Source organism: Maniola jurtina, chromosome 17 (assembly GCF_905333055.1).
Source record: "Maniola jurtina chromosome 17, ilManJurt1.1, whole genome shotgun sequence".
NCBI classification, from domain to species: domain Eukaryota; kingdom Metazoa; phylum Arthropoda; class Insecta; order Lepidoptera; family Nymphalidae; genus Maniola; species Maniola jurtina.
The window spans coordinates 4,771,722-4,793,117 of record NC_060045.1 but is presented as its reverse complement, the minus strand read 5'-3'; the positions used below and the strand labels follow the sequence as shown (position 1 = coordinate 4,793,117).

General features: G+C 36.5%; 2 protein-coding genes across 2 annotated transcripts in view; both read right to left on the bottom strand.

Annotated features, from left to right (window-relative positions):
* LOC123874001 (mitogen-activated protein kinase kinase kinase 7-like) overlaps positions 1 to 17,878 on the bottom strand; it is a 32,254-nt gene extending 14,376 nt beyond the window's left edge. The window contains exons 1-7 of the mRNA XM_045919141.1: positions 17,634 to 17,878; positions 17,265 to 17,564; positions 16,363 to 16,542; positions 15,683 to 15,818; positions 13,355 to 13,455; positions 11,725 to 12,540; positions 10,460 to 10,559 (exon numbers count right to left, since the gene is read on the bottom strand). Coding sequence (XP_045775097.1) covers positions 10,460 to 10,559; positions 11,725 to 12,540; positions 13,355 to 13,455; positions 15,683 to 15,818; positions 16,363 to 16,542; positions 17,265 to 17,564; positions 17,634 to 17,717 — 1,717 coding nt within the window. The 5' untranslated portion in view covers positions 17,718 to 17,878. The remainder of the gene's footprint in view (positions 1 to 10,459; positions 10,560 to 11,724; positions 12,541 to 13,354; positions 13,456 to 15,682; positions 15,819 to 16,362; positions 16,543 to 17,264; positions 17,565 to 17,633) is intronic.
* Positions 17,879 to 18,465: 587 nt separating this feature from the next.
* LOC123874018 (potassium channel AKT1-like) lies at positions 18,466 to 21,385 on the bottom strand. The gene is made up of 5 exons (XM_045919162.1): positions 21,002 to 21,385; positions 19,609 to 19,813; positions 19,307 to 19,474; positions 18,862 to 18,950; positions 18,466 to 18,776 (listed from the first exon to the last, which is right to left on the bottom strand). The coding sequence occupies exons 1-5, from the start codon at positions 21,024 to 21,026 to the stop codon at positions 18,466 to 18,468; spliced, it is 798 nt and encodes a 265-aa protein (XP_045775118.1). The 5' UTR covers positions 21,027 to 21,385.
* Between the last annotated feature and the right edge of the window lie 11 nt (positions 21,386 to 21,396).

The following is a 21,396-nucleotide window of genomic DNA, read 5'->3' as shown; positions in this document are numbered from 1 at the left end:
TCATTAATTTCTTTGTTCCTAACTAGGTAGTAAGGACAAAGACATAAATGAAAAAAGTTCCTTATTAAAATTAAAGAAATCGATTATATAAGATGTTGCGGTTGGGTTAATGAACAACATACCATCCTCGATCGAATTTTTCAATGCCGTTTTACACGCACGCGTATCACGCGCTTTCGAGGTTTTTCCGCGAGAAACGGATCAGGTGATACTTACTATAGTTAAAAAGTGTATAAACATATCTACTACATATCTTTAATCCGATATTTTTTGTACCTTAAACAGAAAAGTGGGATCATTATTTTGAATTAATTAAAAAAATACACTGTTGATTGAACAGGGCATGAGGCATCGAATATTTTAATCTTCTTAAACAAGTCATTTAAAATTAAACTTATAAATTGGTACAAATTAGATAATATTTTCATATTTCTAGCAGAATGCAATATCATCGATATTTTTTTTTTGTGAGAAAAAAAATGATAACTATAAAACGTAAAATAATTAGTAGTTTAGGGGAAGAACAATCTTGTTGGGCTGGGTGGGCGATGTTACTCCGTCGGCAAGAGCACGAGTTAACGAGATGCTGTGCGAGCATCGAGGTCATAGGAGTAACGTTTTCGCGTAAACGTAAGCGCTGGTAAGCAACCGGGCAAATGACGCAGGCGCAAGCCCCGACCTACTTATGTCGTCAAAAAAATCCGCAGATGTTCTTCACTGAGAAGCGATATATCGAAAACTAGTGAAAACTCGAGACGTTGTCTATGCGTTCATTATAGAAGACATCAATTTCTCCACCGCACAGAAAACGGAGTCTTCTTCTTCTCTCTGGGCTGGTTTCCGCACTTAAACGTTTCCGTCTGTTGTGCGTTGTAAATAAAACGGAGTCTTATGATATGTACTTCTTTTTCAGTATATCAATACCGTCCGTGCAATTTAACTTTATAATTAGTAATGAAAACGCCAATAAATTAGGTTTTTATAATCTCTACATAATATTATAGGTATACATTACAGCTGCAGTGCTGGTACCTTGTAGGAAATGTAGTTATTCCAGTTAGCCATATTCAGGGAATACTGAGGAACCATATGGTTCAGTTCCGAACACCTCATAAGTTCTCACGGTTTCTCTATTCTGCCAATTATAAACGAAGTCTAGGGGCCAGCGCAAACAGACGGAGTGGATTTTATATAATAAGTACTCACCTAAACTGAGCTTTATGTATTTTGATTTTTGACATACTGATGAAATTCTGATGATTCTGGTATACTGAAAACAAAACACAGAGGACGCGTGCTGCGCTTGGGCATGCTTGGTATTATCTCACGCCTCAATATACCTGTAAAACTTAAGCTTAGTTTCAGAAAGCGATTCGGCTTTACCGGAGTGCTTTGCGCCTAAATCAATTACAACATTAATAATTTGTTTCAAAATAAATTCAACGTACAGAAATACATGTTTTGCTGTTTATAATAGTAAAATACAGATATAGATGTGTTGTTCCGAATAGAAATAAACTTGTCACATATTTTGATTGTATGTAGAGCGGGCCGAGAGAGCCGGTTAGTCATTCCTCTCTGTGATGCCAACGGCCGGTTGCGCACCACCATCAAACGATATAAAGGCAATCGTGTTCTAGACTGAATCACGCTAAGCGCCGTCTGCAAAATGTCTCACCGCTCCCCATTTATTTTCCATACACTTATTGTTTTGATTTTAGTAAGAGAAACATTTCCACGGTTAAATGAAGTTTAGCAATAAAACTGATCGCATATTAGAGGCAGATGGCGCTGGCCGCAAGAGTCATATGCTCAGAACGCAATTTTGAGCCCGACAAAAACCGTTAAACCGTATCTCGGCTCTCGGCGAAAGCCTTATGATGTGATGTGATTCAGCGGCTTGATTACGGTAAAATTACAACAGTGTTATGATTGTAATCACCTGATTGGTCAACGTTCGCTCTCTATTGGCTACAATGCATTGTTACAACAAGACTACCATAAATTCAGCTAATCACAGCACACACACAAACCAGCAGTTTGAGGCAGTGTCTCCACTTGAACCTCACTGCACTGTCTCGACTTTGGCTACCTCAAGTGAATACGAAAATTTTCGCGTGTCTGCAGGCGATATGTGATGCAGAAATAACGCGCACCTTTCATGCTGAAAATGCACGTGCGGATCTCGCGGCAGACGCGTAATGTGGGTTGTAATGTAGAGTCAGTTTAAGAGTCACCGATACTCAGAATCCCGTAGTGGTCGTTTAGAATACAAACGTAAATCTGAAGAGATCAACAAACAAGTTTTAAGAGCAAAAGGGTCTATCTGATTAACGGACACGTAAACAATATTATTATTTTGGGAACTTCAAAGACCGGTTGTTACATCGTTTGAGATCTCGTGTGAGTACAACAAAAGAGTAAACAACTGTATCTATTTGTATGTGAATGTAACAAGAGCGACGATGACATGATGTCTGTGAATTGCTTTATTAACATTCTGCCTATGTCAATTACAGGGACGCAAGCTACCTCGGTACCAAACATACAAATCGGTTAAGCGGATGAGTTTTTAGGAATCTCTTGGGAACTTTTTGGTTTTCTGGGATAAAAAGTAGCCTATGTCCGTCCCCGGGATATAAGCTTACCCTCTACCAGAATCGATTAAACTGTTGGGCCGTGAAAAGGTAGCAGGCAGACAGACAGACAGACACACTTTCGCACTTATAATATTAGAAGAAGATGGATAGATAGATTATATAAAAGGGCGAGACAATAAAACATTGACGAAATATTAATATTATAAGCGTGTATTAATAAATAATTAATAATATATAATGCCTTATTAATGACTTCCAAAAAAGGAGATTCTGAATTCGGCGCATTTTTTCAATGTTAAAGTAACATGTCGCACAATACTTATGATGTTCCAAAACTCCCCGGTAAGCGGGCGAATAATTAGCAGGAATCTGCTTGTTCCAAAAGCGGCCTATATTTTGATCAACGGTCAATTCAATGTTGCCGTATGCGACGCAGACATTTTGAATTAAGCAACTATCTAATTGTTTACTACAAAGTGCCCAGTAGGATTAGTATGGGATTTCACTTCACGCCAAAGTAAATAAAGTTCGAGCGTCGAAAGTCGAAACAGAGTGACGTCAGAGTAAAGTGAACTTCATTGGAAATTCATGGAGTCAGCACTACCGTGATCTTAGGCCACATAATTACTTCCCATCAGGTGTGATCGTGGTCAAGCGTGCGCCTATGATGAATAAAAAAATTATTTCGCTTAGAGCGCTTGCTGCAGCTAATATATTGATGAACTTGAGTTTAAAACGAGGCAATTAAGATCCAATTTACTTTAACGTTCATGCGATTCGAGTTGCGACGCTCGCAATGTTGGAGATATATAAAATCTCATACTAACCCTCATATACCGTCATAAAATAATTAGAAATGACTCATTGGGCCGTCGAAAGCGTCACTCGACGCTAGATAGCCACTAGCCGAGAAAATTTGGCAATGCCTTTTGACAGCCTATTATTTCACTGTCGGCTATCGTTTGTTGGGATTATAAATGTGCCGCGTGATTCTCGGTTTTGAGAGGATATCTGTTGCTTTACTGCTAATATCTGCCTAGTGTGTAAAATGACCAATTACTTTAGGGTTGCATCTTCTATCGTCTATGTATATGAAAGGAAAAGCTGACTGACTACCCGTTTTCTGACTGTTAGTACGCGAATCACGCAAAACCATTGATCCAGCTTAGAAAGGACTTTCCCAGATTAAAATGGGTTAAGCAAGAATCCTGGCTTGAACCGAACTTTACGCAGCCGAGGCCGAGAGCAAATCTTCTTATATATAAAATTAACGTCTGTGTATTATTTACGTAGGCATACTAATGCGGCGCATTGTTATGTTGAAACTTTGAACAGTTGTTATTGACACTTGCGTGAAGACTTCTGCAATACCATCAATAGGTGGCACGTGAGTCGTAAAATTGAAAAGACATTGCAACGCATGCCGGTAACCAGTTAATTACTTCTTGACTGGAAGAGGATTTAGGTGTTTAGGTGTTTGTTGCTCGGTTGCGCGGTGCGACGATATTGAGAGTGTTCTGTAACACGTAGTTAACATAAGTACCTACCTTTCAGTTTCAATTTGTTTAACAATTTGTATTTGTAATATATTTAATATTTAAGGAATGTGCAACATCCATATAAACTCAAGAGAGTTTCAGGGTGTCAAGTGGAAACAATATGTGAAACTATACTTTGGTTTAAATAAATAATAAAAAAAAAAAACCCCGTTAATTTTCCGAAATAAAAAGTCAATCTCCTTTCAAGGTCTTTGATTATATCCATACAAAAATTACATCGATCAGTTGATCCGTTGCAGCGTGATTGAAGGACAACCTAGCACACTTTAGCATTTATAATATTAGTAGCATATTCTGTTTGGAAAATTATACCTACATGTAAATTTATTAAGAACATAATGTTATTCTGAAGACATGATTCAGATTTAAATACATATCTCGAGAACGGTTAAAGCAACCGTTTATTTAAAGATCTATAATGAAACCAAATCAAAATATATTCAATCAAATTAGACTTTTACATGCTCTTTTGATCGTCAAAGGTAGGTCTGGTGGTGAATTTCCCACTTTATTACGGCCTTTGCTGTAAAGCTGCAGTTAGTAGGAAATTAAAGGTAAGTCCGGTGGTAATGAATTTTAAGTTGCCTTTAAACTACGGAATATAATATAATATTTACATCTAAGTGTGAACAGTGACATTTAAAAGTAGGGTGAGCTATATTTATATATTATATTTCCGTAGTTTGAAATCAATTTTACACCTTTTTACGGCCTTTAAGACTGTAAAGCTGTTTAGTTAGTAGGGAATTAAAAATATTTCAAATTGTACAAATATTGGATAATTGATCGAAATAATTTCAAATAGACGTTGCAATAATTTTTTCTACGTAAAAATATTATGCAAATTTATTGTCATTCCTTATTTAAGGTATACAATAGATTTGTCTGCTTGGAGGCTACAGCCGAGGCTAGTTACCATCTTACCGGCAAAAGTCGTGCCGTCAAGCGATTTAGCGTTCCGGTACGATGCCGTGTAGAAACCAATATGCGGTAGGTATGGGGGTTTAATAAAACTATCATACCCATTCTAAGTTAACCCGCTTCCATCTTAGACTGCATCATCACTTACTTAGGTGAAATTACAGTTAAGGGCTAACTTGTAATGGAATAGAAAAAAAAAGATAGTACATACTAATTTATTTCTTTGAAGTGAACGAAACTGTTGTCAAACAAATCTTACTTTTTACTGATTTTTTAGTCTTGAATGCACTTAGTGCTAGGACAGTATTATTTAGCTGCTTTATATTCCTAGCAAGTGCCTGAATATTACCTAATAAAAAAAATAAACACTCACTCATGAAAACGTCAACAAACACTTCCAACTTATTGCGATTCGGTTGCACTGTTATCGAAACTTGAACAGAACAGTCCGATTTCGGCATCTCACTAAGCTATAACATCGATCGTCCTTGATAGCATACGCTTCGGTTACGTGTGGATACGCATTCGCGGACCGCGGTCTAAGCAGCGGAGTGAGAGGACGCGCGTCAAATATGCACCAGAGTGCAGCGGCGGAGATGCGACGGGCGCGGCGGCGGCGCGAGACTGTGCGACGACGATCCCGTCCCATGCCTCCCCGATAACCTTAAATTAGATTAATTGTATCGAGCTGATTCATGCGTGCACTCACGATGCGTTCCTGTTGACATCGGACAAATGTGTCGGCTTAATTTAACAATACGGGATATAGCGTGACTAATCGATTGGGAAGTTTCGCGCAAACAGTTTACTCTTTGATTGAAGATTGCCGCGAAGCTTTTATGCAGACAAGTCTCAATACTCGTAAATAGATGCTGAAATGAGTCAGTATCATTCCGAAAACAAATTTCACGTTAAAAATTCATAGTTAAGTAAATTAAAAAGATTTCTGTAGCAGATCGATGAATTTATGCGGTAATGGACTATTCAATAGATGTGTATTCGTTTTGTGTGATCGTTAGCGTGAATCGATAAAGCTAGGGTAGAGCGGCTCTCAAAAGCGAGTTTTACTGTATAAAAATCAACACATGTGTTTATTTGAGCAGCGCATAACGGGCCGAGATGCCCGCCGCGGCGGCACCCATGAAAATATTACGACTTATTTACTTTACGGCGGTGCTGTTCTTACCGCATTGACGTATGCGGCCTGGGCTTGACTCAGCAGGGCACGCGCCGCGAGGTATGCCGCTTGCTTCACTCGAAAACTATTAAAAATCTCCGTAAACTTCCTATCCAGAAAGTAATAAACATATAAAGTTTATAACGCGAATGGTTATGGTATCCTTTAAATTACTGAGAACTTACTAGACTATCGGTAACTTTTCTATCATGAAAATGCCTTACATGTTTTCGCTGTTTAACCTGCAGGACAAAAGCGAATTCTCTAGTTTAATTTCTATAAATATCCTGATGCAATTCGGAAGCAAACGACAGAGTCCGTCAAGCCTATTAAGCTAAGCTAATTAATTACTCTATACCTCCTAAGCTCGTACGCATAACCCATTCTGACATTAGCGAGACATTGCTTTTAACGCACGGAAAATCGGGTATCAACTTCGGGTTATAAATAATGTGAAAAAGAAAAATAGACTGAAAAAGCTCCTTTGAATTCTGACTAACATAATAGATCTTGGAATTGCAAGTTTATGAGGAAGTTTAAAGTTTCTCGGAGGCAAACAGAAATGGCGTAGCGAGAATACAACAAGGAACTGCTACAAGCAAAAGGAACCTCGTTCGAGATCTAACAATACTTTAGTGTTGCGATCGGTCGTTGGTCCCACAGCACCCGGTTCCTAGAAGGTAAGCGGACACAGTCTAAAATAGTCGCGGCCTCTTCCGAGAATCGTGACTCATGTCGGGACCGTCCCGAGCCACATCTGGACAGAACACCGCTCTACATAAACGCTGAAATTATAAATGCACCTAAACTGAAGCGGTACGTTCGGTCTATTATGGTCATACCGTATGAATAGCTGAGCTAAAAATAACTCTTGTATTCGGCCGAATCTTTGTAGAAACGAATTTTCGTTCATTCATTTTTCTGTACGAAAAATTGCGTGGGCAGAGGAAATAGGTCACGTATAGTTTTATGCGCAGAAAACATGACAGTACAGCGCAAAATGACATCTGGGTGGTGCTCCAAAAAATGTTAAGCTTTGACATAAATATTTATCAAATTTTTATTTAAAAAAAATTACTTATGCTGTCATTGTACGAACTTAAAACGGCCTAAGTGATGCTCGTTTGATTTTATCAAACGAGAATTAGATCACATTAAAATGTAAAGGCGATTTATATGTTTATTGTGACCGACAAATTTAAATCGAACGTTTTGGCACTGACTGATGAAAGTAGCGAGAGAAAATGAAGTTAAATGGGACAAAACACGGATGAGTAACGTTTGATATTTTGCCCTGTTATTTGTTATCATATTGCAGGCAATCACTTCTGCTGCGTTTCTGAGAACTACCGTCTGAATATTGCACGAAATAAACCAAAGCAATCAGTTTAATGTCCCACATTAAACTAGTGTGGTTAAAGATATTACCGTTTCTATTTATACTAGTTTTCATATAAACTAGCTTATACGTTGCAATGCGATACAACCTCCTATATTATTGTGAATGGTAGCTGACACTATGTCGGAAATATTCACGCAAGTGCCGACAACATCTGTACATTCTTTAAATGTGCGATCAGAGAACAGATAAGGTGGTATCAGCTTAAAATACTCCTCGGAACACTCCACTTTGCACTTTGCACTGTGATAAAACACACAAAGAGATATGACTTCCCTTTATTAACAATGATGTGGCCTAGATGTTAAAGCGCCTTTGCCTGGAATCTATACGTGGCAGAAAAGACGACGTAAGGACATGTCATACCTCAGCGGATGATCACACAGAAATGCCAACATTCACGGTTTCTCGATGTTCTATGGTACAAAGGTCTTCATTACTCTAGGAATTCCAACTATAAATCAATTTAGGGAGCCGAACTGCCGGCTTTGACACTAGATACAGAAGCATAGATAGATAGATAGAAGCATAGATACATTCTAGTCAAATGGAAGGAGTTGGTTTTGAGGATTAAAGACCTTAGATTAACACATTAAGTGTATTACACACAGTGTCATTATGTAAACCAGCACCTGGCCAAACAAAAGGAAATACAATGCACTATGCAATGGACGTGTGCTATGCCAAAACTGCTTAAATTATGTCATATACTAATTCGTGCCAAAAAGGGAGATAGCATCTAATTAGTAAATCTTATTTTAATGCATGCTTATCTATCTTTGCATCTATATAAATGCCGGCAGTCTCCTCGGACTCCCAATTTTTTAATTCTACATTTGCGTTCGACCCAATCAGAACAAAAAACAAAAATTATTTTTAAGAAAATTGACAAATCCATACCTTCATACTAATATTATAAATGCGGAAGCGATCTGTCTATTTGCTAGCTTTTCACGGCTCAACAGTTTAACCGTGTTTGATGAAAGTTGCAGATCTAGCTGACACACTGGGGAAGGACAGGCTACTTTTTATCCTAGGAAATCAAAGAGTTCCCACGGGATTCTTAAAAGCCCATCTGTTTAACTGATTTATATGAGGTGCAGAGGTAGCTTGCGTCCCGAAAATTGACATAGGCAACTTTTATCCCGGAAAAGCAAGAGTTCCCACGGGATTGTTAAAAAACTTCAATCTACGCGGACGAAGTCGCGGGAAGTAAGTATTAATAGTATCATTCTCAGATAGTATTTTGTGCCCATCCATTCTCCCGTCATTATTAATCCCAACAATGTTGCATGATGCATCTAACCAAGCACACAAAATAGATCAAAAGGACATATGAAAACAAATTCCCCGGCATCTATCAAAACGGTACAAAGCTGTGGTCTAAAGTTAAACCAATGCATCATGCGCATGAGCAATGCCATCGGAACGATGTCCTGTGCCAGGACGTGCGGATTGACTCATAGCTACATTTAGACACAATCACTACCAATATTATAAATGAGAATGTGTGTTTGTTTGTTGTTTTGTCCTTCAATCACGTCGCAACTGAGACGTCGTCATGGATTGACTTGATTTTTTGCATGGGTCTAGTTAATGACCTGAAGAGTGACATAGGCTACTTTTTATCCCGGAAAATCAGAGAGTTCCCAAGGGATATTAAAAATCCACGCGAATGAAATCGCGGCCATCAGCTACTATTACAATATTCCTAACTCACTTGTGGTGGAATGTAATAAAATCATACTGATAGTTTAATTTTACGGTACAGGGTTGGCATTTCGGAATTTATAATTTCCAAATTGTCTCTGGTCTAGTCTGATGGGAAGCTACGGCCGTGGCTATTTACCACCATACTGGCAAGTCCGATACTGTGTATAAATTGATAAGGGGTATATGCATTTAGATCTGATCTGATGCACGGATTTAGGTTTTTCTTAGATCCCATTGGAAGTTTTCAAAATAACACTCTCTCTTCTTTTTATTCTCTTAAAAAAATAGAAACTACACACTAAATCTCAAGTTACCAGATCCAGATTTGAGCTTTACATAGTCAGTCGAACTTTTAAAATATTTAAAATATCAATAAGAAAGAAAGTTACATAATTCAATTGTGACTAGTAAGTATAGTTTTGCTTCATTTTTAAATTTTATTTTTTCTGGAGAAATATGAGTCTAAACATGAAAATGAATAGATACTATTGATAGACTCACGCATATAACAAGTGTAAATTAAAAATTTTCAACACCCCCGACCAGTGAAGGTTACAGTAACTAGAAAAGAGCTGATAACTTTCAAAAACTTGGAGTTTTCCAAACATTTTCCAAAACATCATTTTCAAATAAATAATAATGTATATCTAGGCAACGTCCATCTTGACAGCTTGACATTTGTCAATTGACTTAATATTAAGAACCTAACGGTTATCTAACCTTCTTTTCTACAAGAAAACTAGAAAAGAGCTGATAACTCTTAAACGGCTGAACCAATTTTTTTGGATTATAGCTAAGAACACTCTCGATCAAGCCACCTTTCAAACAAAAAAAACTAAATTAAAATCGGTTCATTCGTTTAGGCGCTACGATGCCACAGACAGATACACAGATACACAGATACACAGATACACAGACACACAGATACACAGATACACAGACACACAGATACACAGATACACACGTCAAACTTATAACACCCCTCTTTTTTGGTCGGGGGTTAAAAAAAAAAGCAATCATAGATTGTGGAAAGATTTTCACGAAACATGGCAAAAATTTTAAAAGGTAATATAAAGCAAAAGGCACTCACCCACTGGTATAAACTTATCGAAGCCGCCGTGGTTTTTAAGTTCTATGTATCCGTCGTAGTTGTTGAGCGAGTCTCGGAAGTCCTTTAATTCCCACGTGTTCTGGAAATTAAGGCATCGTGTTTTCATATTGCTCTAAAGAATGGCTTATTCCGTTTATCCACCCTAAAACAGCCTTAGGATGTATACTCGGAAATGTGTGTACATTTATCCCTTCTGGACGGCGAATTTGTAATTATTTTTAGTGGGGGTGGATATAGATACATAAATTTCCAAGTGTACATTGGATGGCTGTTTTAGGGTGGATAAACGGAATAAAAGCTAACATTCAAAAACAAAAACGTGCCTATTCCACCATGAAGGAAAATAAATAAAATACCACCATGGAGGAATGGCTCATATTTATATTATACTAGCTGATGCCCGCAGCTTCGCCCGCGTGGATTGGTCAGATCCCTGCAGCATCAGGATTGAGGAGTTGGACTCCAAATTTTTTATGAAACAATGTCGCAAAGTTCCTCTATCGATTAAAAAAGAAATGACGCAAATCGGTTCAGAAATCTCGGAGATTTCGGTGTACATAGGTAGAAAAACACAACTCCCTTTTTGAAAGTCGGTTAAAAAAGTAGCCTATGTTACTTCCTGGTCAATTCTCTACTTGTCTGTGAAAATCCCGTCAAAATCGGTTCAGCCGTTCCCAAGATTAGCCTTTTCAAACAGACAGACAGACAGACAAAATTTTTAAAAACGTGTGATTCAGTTATACTATCGTTCAAATAACCACGTGACCTTAGTATGCGGTAGTTATTTCAAAATTACAGACAGACACTCCAATTTTATTTATTAGTATAGATTTACATAAATCATTTATATTTTTGGAAAAAATATTATTCCTAGAGAATAATATTTTTTATCTCGCATATTTTGAAGTACTTGGACAGTGCCAACTGGATATTTTGTATTTTTTTGTCATATCCACCATATTGAATTTGTTGTGACGTTTTATAACCTATGCATTAAAAAAATCTTATATTTTGTCATAATCCAATGCACTGTTTGGGGATTAGTTTGTTTTAGCTCACTTAATTAAACTAAAACATAAGATGTTTGATAAAACAGCTCAGAGAAGAGTAGTATGCTCTCCAGAGTGACAATGGTGGTATGATTATGACATTATATCCATATAACCATCCTCAAACAACAAAGAGTGCAATTAAGACCCTTTCATGCTTGTGTAAAAATTAAAAATTTACTATGGGATACTTACAGGATCAACTTCAATTTGTAACGGAGTTTGATATCTAGGATCCACCTGCAGCCTCTGTGACGTGTTTCCATTGTACTGCAATGGATTTGGACTGTTCGCTGCACTCAGTCTATCACAGTAGTTCTGATTATAATCCTCCTTCCTCATAGAGTTCGTACTCAATGCGGACGGCGTCCTGCTAGCCGGCGACAGCTTATCATTCTCTCTATTCCAGTATTGATCTATGTCTATATGCCGAGGATTCATGTTACCGATGTTATAATTCACTATAGGAGAAATTCCTCTAGGGGATGAGCTTTCGCTGAAAACGACAGGGCTTCTGAATACCCGTAAAGTGTCTTGAGGAGTGCTTCCTTCACTCGGCATTTGAATCCTTTCAGATGGTACGGGGGAGCTAGATGTTCTGTTGATAGTTACTGAGCTCCCCGGTTCTAAATGCGTGTCCCTCCTGAACTGTTGGGGGATTTTGACGGTTGCTCTTTGCTCCTGCGGATCGTTAATTTTCGGTTGGTTCTCGTTAGCCATTAAGTTCTGGAGGCGGCTGACTTGGGACTCGACGAAGCTTCTCGGTCTTGGGGAGATGTTGGGTGAATGTTTTGCGGCGTGTCTGTATAGAACGGGATTGGAGCACGTTTCGTCTGTGAAGGGTGTGTTGTGTGTTGGGGCAATGTTCTCGGTTTCGAAGCTGTCTCGAGTACTGTACAGGAGGTAGTCGTCGTCTACGCTCTCTTCGTCATCGTCTTCAAGGTCATCGTAGTTTATCGGCGTATCCGCGCCGGGGAAGAACTCACAGAGTGCTCTCATTATTTCCACCACCTGAACAGATATGTATTTATATATACTTTGTAATATTATGTTAAAAACGGTGACCGAGCATTGTCTCTGTCAATCATACCTATGTGATGTTTCGACCTTAACGATAGAGACAACGCTCTACGAAACCGTTATCTCTTTCTAAGTTCAATGTAAATAAATAAATAAAAGTTTAACAAAATCACAAAAAAAAAGAATAAAAATAAAAATTACAATTCATACAAATTATCAATTAAACTTAAGAAAATACTAAGACCAATATTGTGTCTGTGAGCTAAAAGCGCTCTGCCTCAGCAAGATGCTGCAGTATTTGACTACCACAGTGCTGATTTTCAGGCAGTATTATGTACAATAGTTCCTGCCGGGCACTGTACATTATGCTTGCATGTTTTCTTTTAGCGATTCGTCGCTGTACCGACTTTCTTTCATAAAGTAGCAAGTGGTAAAGTGGACGCTTTTGACCTGCTACAAATTCTTTCTCTCACTATTCCAAAGAAGTTGAGAAAGAAAACATTTCGTAACAACTTAAACAAAACAAACTCGGATTGTAAATGCTTCAATAAACTGTCTCAATCGTGTTTATTACGAGTTTACTAGTGCACCAGAAGACGTCGATATTTTTGTTCAGGGATACTTTTAAAAAAGCTATCCTTCTCTGCTTTTAGAAATCTACTGGCGAATTTTTGTTTTTGTATGTAATTTTAAGTTTTATTTATAAAATCAGTAGGTCTTTTTCATCACGTGTGAATGTGGTCAAGCATGTATTGAATAAAAAAACTTAGATTAATATTGTTATTAGACATTACCAATAACTTACCTCTGCCATACTGGGTCTCTCCACTGGCACCTTGTGCCAACACTGTGTCATCAACTGCTCTATAGGCTCCGGGCAGCCTTCTATTAAGTTTGGCCGCTGACCTGAAAATATAAAAAAGATATTTTAAATTAAGATAAAGTATATCCCACATAATATATTATTTATAGTTCTACGTTTGCGGGTTTTGTAGTAAAACAAGTCCTTATAATTTTTTCCGGTCTGTCTATTCATCATAGCTATTATTTAAAGAAATTATTACAGCTGTTGTAAAGTTAAAAGGCACAATTATAAAAATATGTGCATAAAATGTGTAGTCAGATAAAAAAAAATTCAGGTAGTTCCCTGAAAGACATGTTTTAAAATGAAAATAAAAAAAATACTTTGGCATACCCTCTCAAGTGGGACCTTATTGAAAAGGTTTTGAAATCAACTTATGTGGTTCCTTAAAAAGTTTTTCGAAATAGCTGCAAAGAGTCTAATTCCTAAACTACAATGATATTAAAAATCCAAAAATCTAGTATTAAACTGTTGTAATAAAACCCTGATCATTACAGTAAAAGATTGTCACTAGTTAAAAAGTGGTGTACTTATGATCAAAGTATTTATAATAACAGATCTTATTAGACTTTACCCTTTTGATTTAAATTAAACACACTAGCACAGATTGTCCTATCTTGTTCCAATAAATATTTGTTTGAATAATAGGAACAATATTTTATTCACCACAGTAACACGTTCTCACAACGAAACCGATGGTTTAAATGGCATCAGAATCTTATCCTTAATGATATAAACTTTGACTCATAAATTATGTCAAAACTTTGACTCATACCTATGACTCATAGTAATCAGAAAAACCGGACAAGTGCGAGTCATACTCGCGCACTGAGGGTTCCGTACTCGGGTATTTTTTCCTACATTTTGCACAATAAATCAAAAACTATTATACATAAAAATACAGACAGACAGACAACAAAGTGATCCTATAAAGGTTCCGTTTTTGCTTTTGAGGTACGGAACCCTAAAAACTGACTCCAACAAAACTTAACCCGTTACTTAGCGCGTTCTGCGGTTTGTGCAGCATGTGTTCAGTCAGACTATACCCTTAAGCAGTTAGTATAGCGCTTTCTGTTACGTAATCCCATACAAAATCATAGAGAGCGCTATAATAACGTCATTTCGTGGATAAGTTAGTATAGCGCTCTCTCTGTAATCCCGTACAAATGATAGTCAAACAGGGAGAGCACTATACTAACTTCATTTCGTGGATAAGTTAGTATAGCGCTCTCTCTGTAATCCCGTACAAATGATAGAGTCAAACAGAGAGAGCGCTATACTAACTTCGTTTCGAGGATTAGTTAGTATGGCGTTCTCTCTGTAATCCCATACAAATGATAGAGTCAAAGGCCGTAAATCGTTTAGCACCTTAATGATCATATTTGCGTGGCACGGTTATGCAAATAGGTTAAGTGCGACAGGTTTTTGATGCAATAGTTACGCGGAATTGCTACTCGAATTCTGAGGCCGACCGTACGTGAATGCAAATGAATGATTAAAATATCTACAGTAATATTAGCGCTACGTATACCGCCTAAATTAGATTATTATTAAGGTCTGGGTGAAATAGGCTACATTTTACATGAACAAACTCATCTCCGATTTTTTAATGCTATGGTGTAGAGTGGGATGTCAAAATGAAACAGAAGAAAATCCAGAGTTCATAAATATTAATATAGTTCAATATTAAAATATATCTAGTGAAAAAAAAAAACAATTTTCCTATAATAATTTCAGGGATTATTAAGAGGAGTAGTTAGGTTCTAGTTTTGAACTTTATCTTGGTCATAAATGTGTTGAGGACATTAAATAACAAGATAAAGTTGAAAACGAATACCCGACTGTGATCGCCTCAATAAATGCTGAAATATTAGAGTAAAATTATTGTTTTTCTGTCGCTTGGTATATTTTAATGCTGTAGTACATTTATATTCATGAACTTAGAGTTTTTTCCTCTTCCATTTGACCTCTTACTCGATACAGTAGCAAAAAAAAATTTTTTTGGGGACCCCCATTTTTTTTTATGTAACATCCGTTAGGTAAATTTTTTTCATATAAAATGTAGCCTATGTCACCCGGCCCTTTACGACGAATCAATTGACACCTCATTCATTAAAATCGTCCCAGCAGTTTAGGTCCTATGGTGGAACACACAATCCGGATACAAACATACATACATACATACAAACATACATACATACTTAGACTGCTAAAATCATAACCCTTCCTTTTGGCTTTGCCGCAGTTGAGTAAAAACAGCATAGTTATTACCTGTATGTACTGCCCACATTATCCTAAATGCTGAACCCCCTTCCTCGAAGGGTTTTCTTCTGGATAGGACCTCCCATAGTATTATGCCCCAAGAGAATACATCACACTTTTCAGTATACGATGAGCCTTCAAACACCTGGAATTAGAAATATAGGAGTACTTAGTCAAATTCTGATGTTTTAGTAGAGATCTGGTTTATGATATCCAGATTTATAATAAAAAATTATGGCACCTCATTGGCACTAGAACTACATTAACTCTTGTATAGTACATAAAATATTCAGAAATAAATTAAACATTTTTTAAATTTTTTGTACTTGTGGTCATTGAAATTGGTTCTTTTTTAACCCCCGACCCAAAAAGAGGGGTGTTATAAGTTTGACGTGTGTATCTGTGTGTCTGTGTAGATGTCTGTGGAACCGTAGCGCCTAAACTAATGAACCGATTTTAATTTAGTTTTTTTTTTGTTTGAAAGGTAGCTTGATCGAGAGTGTTCTTAGCTATAATCCAAGAAAATCGGTTCAGCCGTTTGAAAGTTATCAGCTCTTTTCAAGTTACTGTAACCTTCACTTGTGGGGGGTGTTATAAATTTTTAATTTACACTTGTAAATGGATTGGATTAATATGGATTACCTCAGGAGCATGTATGCAGTTTAATAAAAGCTTATTATTATTATTACCTCAGGAGCCATCCACGCAGCACTGCCTTTATTATTAGTCATGTATGTAGCTTTGTCAGCCGCAGTTCCAAAATCACATATTTTCAGTTTCTGTCCACCAGCAACTAGCAATAAATTCGGTGGTTTCAAGTCCCTGTGTATTAAGGGCTTTGGTTTCATTGCATGGAGGTAGGCAACACCCTGAAATTATTTTATATTAACCAAATAAGTCATACATTGACACATAATCAGCATTTGTTGTTTAAATAAAATATTTATCAGAACAGAAAAATCTTGCATAACTAATACTTACGGATGCATAACTAATTGAAGTAAATATTCTTATCAAGAAACATGAATTAAAATAGGATTCTAGAAAAAACTCACAAGTAGAGAAGCTTATCCGCAAAACTTTTACATCTATGAGGCATAATGTTATATATTTTTTTATCATAATTATATATTTAATAATTGCAGCTAATCTAGCTTTTACACAGGTAATTATACTAACTATACATAATTATTCACACACTTATATAGCTATATCACTAGATGATGCCAGCGACTTCCTTCAGGTGGATTTAGGTTTTTAAACTCTTCTGGAAACTATTTGAATTTCTGGGACAACAAGTACCTATTGTATACCTATACCTCCTTTCCTGGGCTGCAAAGCTATCTCAGTACCAAATTTCATCAAAATCACTTAAACAGGTGGGTCATGGAAAGCTTAGACAGACAGGTTATGTACAACCATTGAGCACTGTTTGAGATCAACACTGTCGGACAGATAGAAGTAACTGACTGACTCTTCTTTACACTTAGTGATAAAATAAACTAGATTATCAATGCTTATTGCTTTGTAAACAGAATTCAGGATTAAAATTAGGTTAAAGAAATTTATAAGAAAATAGGATATAAGGTACCTCTGCACACTGCCTGGCCCAGCTCATAGCGTGAGCTGCTGTATATTTGGGCTTCGGTCGAATATGTAATACATTGTATAGTGAGCCACCTTCAGCATACTCCATAACAAGGCAAACCTGGGCCCCCTGCGTACATGCTCCATATAGCCTCACGATATTGGGGTGACAGACGCGCGATAGCTGCCGCACTTCGATGGCAAACTCTCGCCTCTCAGCCTCCGAGTTTATATGTTTTACAGCTACAAATTTGTTCCGCCATAGGCCTTTCCACACTACTCCGAACGCGCCCTTGCCTACTACCTGTTCAAGAACTTACGATTAATACAAAGTTAACCAAATATCATACGCAATTGTAAACACTGAAAATACCTGTAATTCCTGAATTTCATTGTAATCTATCTCTTCAACGAACGTCTGCTGAACGACAGGCGAATCTTGCACATTGGAAGCCATGGGTTAACTTAATATCACATTATCAAAATAATTAGCCTAATATGTAACTATTATTAATATTGCTTTTTGACCAAATTTCTGAGAAAAGTGATAAAAATAGTAGGTTAGATCAATTTTCTCGTTATTGTTTAGCAAAGAATAGCAACTGCGACAAGGCCGCCATCTTTGAAACTAAAGAACAAATGTCACATCGCGCGATAGTGATGGCCATAGGTCTTGAAAATCGGAAAAACTATACCTACAATTAGTCTATGCTTGGATGAGATAATTTTTTGATAATTTACTTTACAAGAAAAACCGTAACATTTACATTTGATAATCATCAAATAAAATCAACCACGTCAGAGATATTCCAATTAAAAATTGTCCCACCCATCCATTTGTCTAATATGTAAAATGAATAACTAACTAGTTACCCTCATGGATTTCGAGGAAGTACTGTACTTCGAGTAAGTACCTAATGAGAGAAAGGAGTAGTAGGGTTGACCACTTTTAATTATTATTATTATGAATATCTCTAGATATCTAAGTAAATAAAAAGTCTTACTTAAAATGCTTAATTCATGATAATAAAAAGCTGAACTTCCTACATTATATGTATTTATAGGTACGTTATAATCACTTAATTTAAGTTCAGCGGTAAAGAGTAGGTATTCAGCCAGGGGAGTTAAAAAATATTTTGGATCGTTAAACTCGTACTACACCCGCCTGCAATTCTCTTTAGTACTAAAGTTATAATGTTATAACGTTATATATTAGTTTCGTTACACGAAGATGTAGAGTCATCTTCCTCTAACTCACACAAAAACTCGTATGCTGCATTACACCCAAACGTTTCTGCCACGTCTCTCGGCGTTTCGTCCCTGTGATTCCTCATATACAAATCAGCACCAAGTGATACGAGTATACGAATCAATGTTGTATTGTTGCTCATAGCTGCAAAATGAAGGGCCTGTCGACCACCAGGAGCATGAGAATCATTTACAGTAGCTCCGTTATCTATAAGAAGTTTGAGTATTCTGCTTTCTTCTTCCGTTGGTACACACATCATTACAAATTCTATAAAAAAATTGTGCCTATTTAGCATAAAGATTCATGTACACCTTTTTTAATTGTAAAATGAACATACTAGGTAGGTACTAACGAATAAAAAGACCAGTGTCCATAGGATCAGATCTAGGCATAAGTCTGGCACCGTGGTCAAAGAGAAGTTGTGCTACGGTAAATGACGGTCTGGAAAATATAAGTATATTTTCTAGCACAGTAATTAATTTAACACTAAATATTACAGCAATAAAAATACTAGTTAGCTACTAAATAATAGCAATGGCTGAGAACATCGAAACTTGTAAGTCTACTGAGCACGGCTTTTTTCTCAGAATAAGATGGCTTTGGACCGTCATGCTGGCCATGTGCTGGTTGGCAGACTTCACACTCCTATGAGAACAATATGGAGAACTCTTAGAAATGTAAGTTTCCTTACGATGTTTTGCTCCACCAGTGAAGCAAGTGGTGAGAAGTTGCTTAAAAGCATGTAACTACGAAAAATTATTAAAAGTGCTCAAATGTTACTTAGATAAAAAAATAACCTTCTCATTAGTGAAAGTGAAAGTGGAGTCATCCCAACTTTATCTTTTATGTTTGGATCTACTCCAGCATCTAAAAGAACTTGAACAGCTCGAATATTATTCGAACAAACAGCTAAATGCAGAGCATTTCGGCCAAGGTAATCGATTTGTTGAACATCGGTGCCTCTCCTATGACAATTAAATGTTTTTAAAATATTACCTAACTACTTATATCAAATTATATATATTATGTACCTATATAAATTTCGCATGTCACCTATTTACAATGAATAAAATTTTACATTTTATGTTATTTAGTTTACCTTATATAAATTTCCAAAAGTCTATCATTCCCGATTTCAGCTGCTATAAGAAATTCCTGGTCTTGGTGTATGAATTCAATGGTTTTCTGTAAAATGGGATCTTCTTCAGGAATTGTTTCTGAAGATTGGGCAGGCCCGATACTAAGTGATCGTGAGGAACCAGGGTAGGATGGGATATGTATTTCCAATGAATTTTCCGAAAATTCTGCACAAATAATTTTTTTTGTAGGTACCTACTTCTGCGAATATTTTGAAAAAGCATTTTCATTATTTGGTTCAAACTATACTAGTTTTCGTACAATCCAACAAACTTTCGTGTTGGTACCTTGGATAAATGATTACCTTTGTCGTATCACAAAAAAATTACTAGTTACCTATGTTAAACAGAAAAACAAAGGTGTTTCAAAATACTTTCGTAGTTTATTTCAAAATAACTACAAAATTCATTTTATAGACACCAATTTTATTGTACTTTAGTGTGGATTATTTTCTTTTTCCATTGCTGCAGTATGTTGCGATTCTATTGAATCACCGATTCTCAGCTGCCCTGAAAATGAGGAAAACTGTTTATCTTCAGGAATTGTTTCCATTTTCGGCACATTTTCTAGCATCGAAGATTTCTTTTTGGTAGTAACTATTCCATCGTTATCTACGATAGCATCTTTATTTCGGAGGTAGGCAATCACTATGGACTCTGATTCAGTCTCATTATCTTCGTCAATAATGATTTCATTTTCACTTTGTAAATTTATATCTACCATTTCCAATTCTTCTCTAGACTCGCCATCTTGACGCCGAGGCAGCGTGAAGTTTGTTTGATCTCTACTGGTACATGGTATATCTTCGGGTATTACATTACGCTTATATTTTTTTAATGAATTTTCCATAAACACATTTTTTTTGTTAATAACCATCTCTACAGAACTAGGATTGCTTTCACAATTTGAATCCACGATAACAAACATCGGTTCTCTATCACTGCTGTTTGAATTTTTGTATAATATACTAGCTGATGTACATTGTAAGTTGATGTCGTCTTCACTGAAAAAAATATATGGCTTAAATAGTTTTTGGATCTTTCTCAGAGACACTTGTACGCTCCACGATTGATGATCTTTTCTGCAACTGATAGAAATAATTTTGTTCATTGTCTGCTGATGCAGAGGAATGATTTCCACATCTGATGATGTTATATCTGCTGTATGCCGCAGTTTGTAATCCATGTTCTAATTGTATTCTTTTTTGGGCATTGACTAAGTCCACAATATGGCTCGGAAGAAAACTTTCCGAGAAAAAGTAAAACATAACGCATTGAAATAAATCCCGGCCTAAACGAAATATAAACATTTTGGTGTAACTTAATGATCTTAACAAACAAAAAAATAATTCGTACGTCGACCGCGTCGAGGTTTCGACATCTTCAACGTCCACGTCTGGTGAGCTACTCGTACTAGCAGATGCAATGGAGGCGATTGATATTTTTTCTGATGTTCTACTTAATCTAGAATTGCTTTCTCCATTCATAATATTATCTTATTATTATCCAGTCAATCTTATTATTAGCTCACTTTCCTCATATAAAAATCTAAAACATTGTCAATTTTATCACTTATTTTGTCTTCTTCTAGATTGTGTCACTGTCCCATCGTAAATAGTTTTTATAGGGGTATGTAGTTGATGTATTACCTATTTCTTACGTCCATGGTGAGTTTTCTGTTTGAACCAGCGGGATTAAAATAAAAATATAATATACCTACCTACATTAGGTATAGCACTATTTTCCTGATT